The sequence below is a fragment of the Adelges cooleyi genome, unplaced genomic scaffold (genome assembly GCF_023614345.1).
Source record: "Adelges cooleyi isolate 19-005CV unplaced genomic scaffold, UGA_ACOO_1.1 ACOO_flye_CR_arks_rails_tigmint_CR_PRNA_7, whole genome shotgun sequence".
In the NCBI taxonomy this organism is placed as follows: Eukaryota; Metazoa; Arthropoda; class Insecta; order Hemiptera; family Adelgidae; genus Adelges; species Adelges cooleyi.
The window spans coordinates 441137-454246 of record NW_026096404.1 but is presented as its reverse complement, the minus strand read 5'-3'; the positions used below and the strand labels follow the sequence as shown (position 1 = coordinate 454246).

The following is a 13110-nucleotide window of genomic DNA, read 5'->3' as shown; positions in this document are numbered from 1 at the left end:
TTGTTGTGTGTACTTTACAAAATTTAAATATTGATAACACATAGTAAAACAATTGTATTGATAAATTTCAACGACGAATAGATAGTATAGTATAACATTTAAAGAACAATAATTCTTTTTTGTCTGATAATAAAAGTATTGAACTAATACTGTTATTAGTATAACAATAAATTAAAAAATTACTAATATTACTATTTTGAGAATATTCAATCAAAAATATGAAACAAAAACAATGACTATACATTTGAATTTGAAATTGTTCAACTTCTATTATACTGATTTTTTTTTTTTTAACAATCGTTGGTAATTAAACAAATCTAACAAAATCAAAATTCAATAAATAAAATTAACAATAAGAATTATCTTGGGCAAGTTCAAAAAAATAATTTACTTGATTTACTGAATTCATTAAATACAAATTAATAGAATTACAACTTTTCAAAGAGAGAATTATTGTATATTGATAAACTTGATATAAAATTTAACTTTGATAGCCAAATACCTGTGTCAGTTATAGCTAAAACTTTATGATCAAATATCCGTAATGTATGTTAAACACACAATATATTATTTAACAAAAAATGTATAATTGCAGACAAAATGAATGCAGTTTCTTTTAAAAATTTGCAAGAAATATTATCAAGACATAGAATCGGTCTGTTCCTTTTATCACCTACCATTCGCTCGAGTACCGCGGTTACCATGGTTACAAACCAAGTGTTTATTTTGGGTTAGCAACGTAAAATATTTTGTATTTAAAGTAGAAAATTCGTGTATGAGGCCAATTTTATCTATACAAAGCTAAAAGTAAGAGAGACGTATTTTGGCATAAGTGCGTATCTTCGCACACGTTTTTAATTATTTACATCAAATACATTTGTACATTAAAACGACCGAGAAACTATTAAAATAAATAAGCAATAAGTAGGTAATGTTCCAATAATATTTTCTACATAGTACTAGGGAAACAAACCCGCTAAATACACAACCAACATGATTATACCGTCCAACGCAATGAATTGATTAGCATAACCCTTAACTAATCTATTGCTCGTAAGAAATGATTCATTTGGGATATTATTTTTGATAAGTGTGTATTTTTTTTACACCTCCGAGACAGGTACTAACTTTCTAACCTTACACAGTTATGTGATCCGGTCTATCCGGTGATTACCAATCCGATTTTTAATAAATAAATTCAATTTCGTGAACTGTTTTGGTGTTTAAGTCTGAACAATTTCCGACTAAAGAACATTTTAAACTAAAAAATAAAGGAACAAAGTGGGGTCAGGGCTCGTAGAAGAAGGACAATATATTGTTGTTTTTCACAATTTGTAGACAAATATAATGTTTTAAATTGTAAATGTTTATTATTATAACAACCAAGGTGGGTTAGGTAGCTACAGTAGTTAACTTGCTGAGGTTGATTAAAATTCTAACTTTACACAGTTTTGTGGTCCTAACCATTAACTAAACCGAAAGCCGTCAAATCAATTAATTCGAGATCGTTTAACAACTCAATAAAATAGTCTAAACTCCGCTTTCCAAGTAACGTATGTACACGATAAATCACAAAAAAAAAAAAAAAATGAACCAGATGTGTTAATAAATGAACATAGTTACACTACAAAAGCCTATTAGAATTCTGATTTTCTGGTCGAAGTATAAGCCCAACCACAAGTCGCAAGCAGTACATTTAGTTTCAAAAGCTGAACAAGTCGATTGTTGTCGAACAACCTCATACCAACTCCACAATTTAAGTAAGTATTTCTATTGAACTCTAAAATGTTTAATATTATATAGTGTTAAAAAACTGTAACAAGGATTTTTTATATCAAGTTATTTTTTTATCCATTCTTAATTATCGTTTTACACAATCTACATTTTGGAGAGAATTCTATAATTGTTTTTGGTTTTTTTCGTTATTTGGCTTGAAGTGTACTAAAGAATGTGTACTAAAAAAAAATTCAGTTTTTAAAATTGTTTTCATAATACCCCACAAAAGTAGATCTCTGCATACACAACCAAGATTAAAATAAATTAAAATAAATATTTCCTCCGTACCAAGTCAAAGAAGAAACATTCAGCAAAACAATTTATATTTTCAATCATAACTCAAAAAGTTTGAACAGTACAAAGATGAAAAAATTAATTTTTTAGGGAACTAAATTCATATACGTGTCCAATTTATTTATTTTTTTCTCTGACTCAATTTTTAAGAAAAATATTGATATAAGTTATTAACTATGGACCAGTCAATAACTTAGAAGATATTAGACTTTTTTTAATTCTATTTTTTTTAAATAATTTTATAGTTATTAGTTGGGACAAATTAAATATATTTTTGAAAAATATAACCCCATTCCATTTATGTTAAAACCGTATGAATTTAAGAATTTCAAATGGTAACGTATGTATTTTATTAAATTTTTAAATTAAGAAACATTTGCTGAACATTCCGACTGGTTATCGACCAGTCGAAATATTCAGCAAATTAAGCTTAGTTCAAAAATGTAATCCAATATGTACGTTACTATTTCAGTGGCCCAGGTTCCACAGACTTATTTTTATTTTTGTCAATCCTCAGTATTGTGAAATTACTGTAATTTTGGCCAAATAATCAACATTTCGAGTTTGATTTCTATCTTCTATACAAACAAATCAGTTAGCTGTACAGAAAAAATTGTGGGTCAAGTAGACAAATGTTTTTACATATATATGTATATATTAATCATATTAAAACGGCCTCACAAAACTATAACCTTCTCATCTCTGAACCGGAGGTAACTGTGACTAATATAAAATGTTTTCTTAATCATTATTATTCGCAGATAAAAATGAAAATCTTCTGTTTATTAATATCTATTTTCTTCGTGAATGTATTGGCAGATGAACATGGTAATTATTTTATTTTCACAGTTATCATCATAAGATAGTTAAAATTTGAAAAAAATCAATATTTCACTTTATTACAGATGATTACTTGAATTATGTTTACCTTACAAGTCAGTAACATTTATATTTAATAAGCAAATGTTTTTAAAATCCACTGTTTTTCTACAATTTTTTTAAATTATGTATCACAGCTGGTCTCATCCAACTAGCTTATCTTAAGGATTTAACTGTAGAAGGTAGACCTGGAGCAAGTAAGATATTATATTTCAAATTATATATTAATATATATAGAAGCTTTGTCTTGCCTAATTTGATTTAATTTTAATATTTTAGTATAGCCCAAATCTTCATTTGTTTATTCTAGATGCATTGGAGTATCTTATTGAGATAATGGTGGATGATGTCAATAATGACTAATAAAGATTTCTGTAATCATAATTTTAATAATAATAAAAATCATCAAGACAAGAGTAGAAAAAAATGTTTGAAAATAATATAAAAATTTCATCTCCTATTTACTTTATGCAACTGTTTAGTGTTATAATTATTATATTTCTCAGCGAACGTTGAATAGAAGCTTTATGAAAAAATACTGATGTTAGCTCTATCAACCTCGTCCGAATAATATATTTTATTCTCATCGCCTAAACTGCATCAACAAGTCTATATAATATAGTTTTTTCTACTTTGTCTTTTAATTTATAAATATATATAATATAATAACTAGTAATTTATTATAGCAAATTCAATTCAATATCATTTATTTATTTAATGTTAATTTCAGGCAAAATTTGTTTTTTGATGGCTGTACCGGGTAATAGATTTTGTTAAATTTTATAAAATTATTTCAAAGATTTCATTCCTACTGAATTCTCCAAAGAGACTCTCATCGTATTGAATATACAGTGAAGCATACTTCTTCCAAATTACTAGCGCACATGTTTTTTCTTCCTTGAAATTCATCTTCATGTTTATAATAGAATAGAAAAGTAAATGCAATAACATTAATTTTTGTGTTGTTAATTTCAGACCATAGAGAAATTCTCCTGAGAGTACAGGGTAATAATTTTTTATTGCACTTTATGGAAGCGTTTCCAAACAGTTGTTTTATATTCTTTATGCACACAAGATTTTTGTTTTAATTTCAGAGCATCCAGCTCCTCCATATCCAAGTAAAAACCTTTTTTGATATATAACATGTATTATACTTATTACATATTTATTATTTATAATTACTTTGAGAATGATAATATGTACCTATTGACAAATACCAATATGATATATCGGTTTCAATAATAAAATATATGTGGGTACATTAAAAATAAATGTACATTAAATGTAGTTTGTTTTAAATTTTAGAAGCCAATCAATTTTTGGCCATAATGGTTGACGAATTAGAGAGTATATTAGGTAAATATAAAAAATAATATATTTTTTAATTTAAAAACAAAATAGTTACGTATTTTTTTAGTTTTAATAAAAAAGCTTTTAAGAATTATTCGACATAAAATTTAAACCGTTTATTTAAAAATCGTTATAAGGTGTAAATTTACATATTTTATACAAACAAATATTGCATTAATATTGATATAATTAACCTCAGTTATAGAGTAAATATTTATGTATAATATTTATAAACCGGGTTTTATTAACTGCATAATAATTTGGTGTTGGATGTTTTTGTTACAGATATTGGACCATATAGATTGGAAATTGATGGTAATTACGATTTGTTCGATATTCATAAATAGCCTTAAAAGCTTGTTTTAGATTTGATCTTTGCTTAATTTTATTTTTTATGTCAGAAAACAATTGTAATAAATTCAACTTTTTGTTGAGGAGAGAGGGAGAGAAAGTGATACTACAGTGTTAATGTGTAATACATTTTTTGGGATGTGAAGTGAAGAAAAAGTACATTTGTTGAGTTTCAACAATAATATGTGGTTGTACAAAAAGTTGGTTGTATCACAATTTGTGAATAATATATTATTTATCTTAATTATTTCTCCGCAACACGGTATTTTAATAATTATTGTCATAGATGGGAGTACATTGGAAAGCCTTATAAACACGATGAGAGAATTTGTTGCTTGGTCTATAAAATGTTTAATCAGAAGTCGTATATTAGGTAAATATTTGTATGGAGTTGTATGGTTTTTAAACGCTATTAATATATTTTTATATATATATTTTTTTAAGTTATTTAATAGGAACAAGGATACAATTTATTTTACACTTTAACAATTAACTAAATAAATTATAACTACTAACACGTACTTTCATTTAATACAAGTATCATGGCTGTTCAATACGACACCATGCTTATTGTGTTATTTTCTTATGACTTCGTGTTAACAAATAAAATAATGGTTTTCTGTACCATAAGGTTAAGTGTAGTAACTAGTAAGCTAATATTAGCAAATTAAAAAAGAACTTTTTCAAATTTTTTATCAGGATCTGAGCAGGATGTTTTGTCGTTACCCAACTGTCGTTTGCTTGGATTGTACTGGAGTACACAATCTCCAAATTCATACATAGTAGAAGTTAACGTTGATTCAACTGCCGGTACATGTATCTTAAAGAATGTACACGATATCGAAAAGAAATACAGTAAAATCGAAGGCACGTGGTCAGAAATATACGGAATTGGCCATGTACAAGAATCACTCGAGCGACAGCTAGAACGTGGACAACCACTAGTTGCACCCACATAATAACCTAATGTTAGAAAAACACTGACATCTGTGTTCTGTTCTTTGCATAATAAATTATAAGTTATCTTATTGTTATCACTATATACACTATAAAATCTGAAATTATACATATATTTAAACTGACGGCAAAACAACCGTCTTTGGATTTTTTCAATCACATATTTCTTATAATACATTTTTTTGTACAGTAATTTCATATGTCTATTTATGTGTCATATCATGTCTACCAATAAAATTAATAATTACCGAATAAGTAAAGTTGTATTTTTTCATCTAATCTATTCCAACTATTACTGCTTTTAAATCCTTACACCTTATATTTCTACTTTTATTAAATTACTGTGCGAATTTGGGTGACAGGTTCATTGTTTATATTTCTAATAGATAATTCATCTTAATGGTTATTAATTATTATATATAGAGATTTGGTGTTAGAGGTAACATAACCTAAACGGAGTTCTAATGATGAGTGACTAAATAAAACAGTCTAGTATATATTTTACATAAAAAGCCAGTTATGGAAATCCTGGCTGGTCAACCACAATGGTATTAGATTAACTTAAAATATATCATTGAAATAAGAACAATGCAGAGTACGATAACTAATCCTACATAATATTTTAAATCAAAAAGAATACCGATTTAAAATTTTTTTTCCAACGCTTTATTGTGTGCTAAATTCTAAATTTGTAAAATTGTTTTTTGTGGGCTACTACTCATGTTGTATACTTTACGTGTACTACTTTGATATTTACATCGCTACGAAGCTAAAAAAATAAGACACTAAAAACAATGAAAACTGACTGTGGTTTTGCACACAAATTTAAGGTATTTTATGTCTAACGCATTGAATAATACACAAAATCTGGGAATTAAAGGTAAATAATGTACTAGCGCATTTCATACAACAAAATTTCAAAGTACAAAATAAAATCTTACACATTATCTAGTGGAAGTCCGAATTTGGACCTCTGGTTAAAGACTTCTGAACACATTGAAAAAAAAAATATCGTTCTACTCGTTAAAATTGTTCTAGATAAAAAAAATATATGTGTATATATATATATATATATATATACAGGGTGATCCAACTAACGTAAGACACTCATTTTCAAGGAAAATATGAATATTTTGAAAAAAAAAATTTTCCTATTATTTTAGATATAAATTTTACTACATTTTTCAATGCTTTGAAAACTTTTATTTTCATCCCTTATACGATAAAAAGCGTCTAAGTTCACGTTTTCAAATGGCAACATATGTTTTTATTTCCATAAATTTGTAGGCAAACAATTTTAAAATATGTTATCGTTTGAATTATTGATTTTTATCCATCTAGTCGTTAGCTATGACTTTGTAAAGATATTACATTTTCTCTTAACAATTGTTATATTTCTATGGTTTTCCAAAGACCGGGAGCCAATAAAATACTTATTTATGATCGCGTTGTCCGATAGATGAGTACACAGATAATCAAACACAATAAAATGTTTTGTGATATTTTGGTTGACCAGCGATTCATATTTATAGATAACCGACTTTTCTAACACACCGTCATGACAGGTAGGTTGACAGACCTATATTGAAAGCGGTTAACGAATGGCTATTTAACCACAACAATCAAAAACTGTGGTACAAGTAGGTTGAGAACTGCTGCTATGATGATAATACAGAATATTATTATCATTAATCTAGTTATCATAGTTTTCTACTATCTATGTTCTACATTCAACAAGTAACAGCACAGGACAACAGATTATTATCATGCTATTATGAAAATTATAATTTGTATAGTTTTTATAGGTAGTAAACAATAGCTTTAAAATTTGGCTTACAATCTCAAAAGTGCATACATTGAATGGACAAGCGTCGCGAAGCGTTACTATTATTTGTTTAATTATGTTCAATTTATTCAGAAGATGTTTTGTGCTCAAATAATTGTTTTAAACAATTTACACTAAATAAGGAATTTTGGATTTAATTTGCTTACTATTTTAATTCTACAGTAAATATTTAAAATGTTGCCTATTTTACATTTATAAATAACTTTTTTTTTTATATAATCAACTTTATTAATAAAAAATAATGCAATAAAGTGGACTGTGTTTAAATGATTAAGTTGTCTAAAGACTAGATATTTGTAAACAGTGTTTAAAAAAACCTACAACAAAATCACAGTTAAGTTTGAAATTGTATTAATTATCGACTTAATTTAAGTCAGTAGTTCCAAACTGTGATTCAAAGTACTTTTACTTTTTTTTCTGTTTTCCCCATCCTGTTGGCAAAAAGATTTGATTTTTCTGTAACGGTAAATTTTTCAACATCATTGATATTTCATTTTTTTTTAAGTCAAGTTTTTTTTTATCAAGATCCCATTAATTAAAATATGGATCAATAGTTTGTGACTCAATTACACAAAATCACACAGTGATACTCAAACTTCAGAAATAAAGTTAGGCTTTGTGTCACGCAAACATTAAATTATCAGAACTTGTCTTTTTTATTTTATTAATAACTATTAAATTAAATAGTTTATATGTTTCTAATCTTTTTATTAGTACTTACTAATTATTATTATAACTTATAAGGTGTATAATGTTATAATAATAGTGATTCTAAAGCCTTTATAATAAAATATGTCTGTTTCAAAAATTTCAAATTAAAAAGTTAATTCTTTTACAGTTGAATCTGCTTATTTTGATTTTATGTATAATCAGTATTTTCTTATTTTTATTATTTTCTTCACTATTTAATATCTAGAAAATTAAAAGCTTAATAGATTTTAGTTGTTTAAAAAGAAAACCATTATTTGATATTTCCTTGTTTACTATACAAATTAAAGTATTGACATTATTAAACTATTATTTCGGGTACGTTTTACTAAGATCATGTAAAAGTGGCAATATTAAATCAAAAATAGTCTTAGCTAAATTGTAGTATCTAAATTTAACAATTATTCTGTAATAAAACACATTTTTAAGGATTTAAATTTTATGGAATTTGTACGCGACAAGTTTGTCTGATTTTATACACATAACTACATGTATACTATATTTATGTATAAATACAAATAATTATAAAATCAATTATACTAACTTATAATGCATAGTTGTTAAAAATAAAATTTGTTTACCTTTAATGATGCAAATAATGGTTAAAAGAATATTTGCTGTAATGCGTATGCGACAATTTTCCTACTTTAAAGAGTTAAAAAACAATTTTTATTAATTTTTACTGTGTACTTTACAAAATTTGAACATTGATAACACATAGTAAAACAATTGTATTGATAAATTTCAACGACAAATATATAGTATAGTATAACATTTAAAGAACAATAATAATCTTTTGTCTGATAATATAAGTATTTAACTAATAAAATGTTCATAAACTAATTATTAATACAACAATAAATTCAAAAATTACAAATGTTACTATTTTGAAAATAGTCAATCAAAAATATTAAACAAAAACCATATCTATACATTTGAAATTGTTCAACTTCTATGATACTGATTTAAATTTTTTTCTTTTAACAATCGTTGGTAATTAAACAAATTTAACAAAATCAAAATTCAATAAATAAAATTAACTATAAGAATTATCTTAGGCAAGTTCAAAAAAATAATTTACTTGATTTACTGAATTCATTAAATACAAATTAATAGAATTACTACTTTTTTAAAGAGAGAATTATTGTATATTAATAAATTTGATATAAAATTTAACTTTGATAGCCAAATACCTGTGTCAGTTATAGCTAAAACTTTATGATAAAATATCCGTAATGTATGTCAGACACACTATATATGGGTACTATATCATTGTAGCTAAACTAAAAGCAGACATTTGAACTACCTTAGATAAGTTTAATCAAATAAAAATAATATACTTACATATTATTATATCATATTATTATAAATATTGGTATAATCAAGAAGTGATTCCTTGTATGTAGTAATATGAAATTCATACATTAATTACTGATATTTTTAAAAATAAATGAAAGGGGTATATGAGTATTATCAACCCACATACACAAATACATGCATTAGTAATTATTTTAAGTTAACACAACACACTTTTCATTAAAATTGCTTAGTGTTGATATTATACATTCACATGAAAAAATGTCACATTAGAAATAAATGTTTTATACTTATAATTTACACCTTGATATATAATTGTAAGGTCTTGGGTCCGATTGGAAAGACATTTCCATAGCAATTGATATGTCATACTCAAAACCAATTTTACATGATAACATTGGTTTTTAAAAGATGAAATATTTTCAGTAAAAAAGCATTCAACCTAAATTTAAAAAGCTAATTGAAATCGTATTGTATTAAATTACCCATTAAACTCTAATAAACTTACCTATAAAATTAATGCTTTATATTTATAATTTACACCTTGATATAAAATTGTAAGGTCTTTAGTCTTGGGTCCAATTGAAAAGACATTTCCATAGATATTGGTATAGCCTATTCTCAACGCCATAGATATTTCTGACATGATAACATTGATTTTTAAATGATAAAAGATTTTCGGAAAAAAGCATTCAACCTAAAATAAAAAAGCTAATTGAATTCGTATTGTATATTATATTATCTATTAAACTTTAATACACTTACCTATTAAATTAATGGTGTGTCCAAGAATGTAACGTCAAAATAAAGTCGAGAGCAAATATTATCAATTGATATATTTAAAAAATTATAAAATAACGAGTTATGACATAACTACAATAAGCATGCTATCATATTTACTATAAAGTAAAATGTAAATTTACTAACATTTTTTTATTAAGTTTGTAATTTCTTATTTCACTAATGGAAAACGTGTGAACTTCGAAGTCGAAATCTGTTAGCGATGAGGTTATGTACAAATAATAAATATAATGCGATTTTGTACAAATAATAAAATATATTATGGGTACTGGTCACTCGATTATTCCGTGGTAACTGATGCGTAGTTTAGATACTAGATTGTTATCCGAGATAACCAGCTAATGACTAGCTCCAGCTAGATTAGGTTAAAGTGTAAAGTCCGTTATCCGTAACAGTCTACCTTTCGTCTAATAATGTATGGTTATTTATTATATCTGATTATGATACGGAATGCGTTAACATCAAATTATTATTATATTTGATGTGTTGACCGTCGTAATAAAACTACTTGTCTTTGTGGAATCGAATGAAATGATTAAGAAATATAGACAAAAATTCAAATCTTTACAAAATCATAAACAGCGAACAAATGGATGAAAATTAAAAATTCAAACGCTAACATTTTTTTAGATTTTTTGTCTTTATATTTATGGAATTTAAAACATATGTTCCCATTTGAAAAAACGAGGTTCGTACTTATTTAACGTATAATGGTTGAAGATAAAATTTTCTAAATATTGAAAAATGTAGCTAAATATGTACCTAAAATTTTAGGGAAAAAAAAATTCGCAAAATATTCATAATTTCAGAGAAAATGAGTGTCTTACGTTAGTTGGATCACCCTGTATATAAAATCTATTCTACGCTGTTTTATTTGGTCACCAACATTAGAACTCCATTTATGTTATGTTACACCCAATATCAAATCTCTATATATATCTCTCTAACCAATAAGATCAATTATCTATTAGAAATATAAACAATGACCCTGTCACCCAATTTGCACAGTCATTTAATAAAGGTATTTTAGATAACACAAAAATATAACTTTCCTTATTCGGTAATTATTTATTGTATTGGTAGATATGACGTAAAACAGAAATATTTATACAATATTATGTACTTAAAAATGTATAATATGGAATATGTTATTCAAAAAGTCCACCGACGGTTCTTTTTCCGTCAGCTTAAGTATATGTATAATATTTTACAATTTAAGCTATTATAATGAATATAGTGATAATGATAAGTTAAATTATAATATATTATGGAATGTACAGAATATAAATGCCAGTTTTTTCCTAACATTAAGTTAGGATCTGGGTGGATCTTGTGGAATTCCAAGTCGTAACTGTTCCTCAAGTGATTTTAGGGATTGGTTATGGTTATCTGGGCTTATTTCGGACCATGCGTTAGCAATTTTTTTGTATCTTCTTTGGGCGTTATTTTTATCGGTTAAGATACATAAGATCGTAAAATCAATTGAGTAAATTTTAACTTCAATTATGTATGATTTCGGAGATTGTACACTTAAGTATAATCCTATAAAATGACATTTAAGTAATACCTCGGCTTCATCATCTACATGCTGCACAGGTGCATCTAAAAAATTTGAAAACGTTTTTTTTTAATTTGCTCATATTAGCTTGCTAGTTACAACTTTTCTTTTTGGTGCAGGACACAACGATTTTAACTGATAATACAAAGTCATAAAAAATAATGCAATAAGCACGGTGTCCGTATTGTACAGCCATGATATTTGTATTGCATGAAAGTACGTGTTAGTAGTTATAATTTATTCAGTTGTATCCTTGTTCCAATTAAATAACTTAAATAAATAATATATTTGATAGCGTTCAAAAACCATACAACTCTATAATAATATTTACCTAATAATCGACGTCTGATTTAATTTTTTAAAGCTATACCAAAATGATCTCTTCTGTCGGCTGCAGCGTCATTCAATGTTTGCATATCTATGGAATTAATGATTAAATGACGATTTTGCGAAGAAATAATAAAACTAAAAAATATTTTAGTAGCTCGTGATACATAATTATTTTTGCATAACATTTTAAATAATTGCGATACGACTTTTTTTTTGTACAACCAATCATAAGTGATAAAATTCAACGATTGTATTCTTTCTATACTTGAAATCCCAAAGAGTTTATTATACATCAACATTAGGCCAACTTCTTTTTGATAAGGTGAAAAATATTCGTTTTTCTATTTAATTTACAATCATAACGTACAAAATATCACCGTAATTTGTTACTAAGTCTCACTCTCTCTCTTTCACCCTTCGATTAAAAGTTGAATATATTAACATTTGTTATCTGACATAAAAAATGAAATGTATATAATGAAGCAAATATCTACTCCAGAATAAATTTTTAAGATCAATTACGACTATAAAAAAAAAAAATAGTTACTACCCATATCAAAATCATTTATTCTTTGTCCTGTAACAAATACATCACACATTAATTCATTATGCAGTTAATAAATCCTGGTAAATATATTTTATACATAAAATTTACTCTATAATTGAGGTTAACTAGAGCAATATTAATTATTGCAAAACATTATTTCATGAAAAATTGTAATTTATATTTTATAGTGATGTTTAAATAATCGGTTAAAATTGTATTTCGAATGATGCTTAAAAGCTTAAACATAAAACATTAATAGCTGTATGACTTTAAGTTATAAATCGAGTGTTAAAACTACCAAAAATATGTCACTATTTATATTTTAATTTTATATTTACCTATTATTTTTTCTAATTCTTGTAGCATTAGTTGAAGGGAATAAATGGCTGCTAAAAT

General features: G+C 25.7%; 2 protein-coding genes across 2 annotated transcripts in view; both read left to right on the top strand.

The window, feature by feature from the left end:
* The first annotated feature begins 2831 nt into the window (after positions 1-2831).
* Positions 2832-13110, top strand: part of LOC126845178 (uncharacterized) — a 78470-nt gene continuing 68191 nt past the window's right edge. The window contains exons 1-3 of the mRNA XM_050583777.1: positions 2832-2898; positions 2976-3005; positions 3087-3146. Of these exons, the coding sequence (XP_050439734.1) occupies positions 2838-2898; positions 2976-3005; positions 3087-3146 (151 nt within the window). The 5' untranslated portion in view covers positions 2832-2837. The remainder of the gene's footprint in view (positions 2899-2975; positions 3006-3086; positions 3147-13110) is intronic.
* On the top strand, positions 4201-5825 carry LOC126845179 (uncharacterized). The gene is made up of 4 exons (XM_050583779.1): positions 4201-4305; positions 4585-4614; positions 4937-5023; positions 5350-5825. The coding sequence occupies exons 1-4, from the start codon at positions 4278-4280 to the stop codon at positions 5607-5609; spliced, it is 405 nt and encodes a 134-aa protein (XP_050439736.1). The 5' UTR covers positions 4201-4277; the 3' UTR covers positions 5610-5825.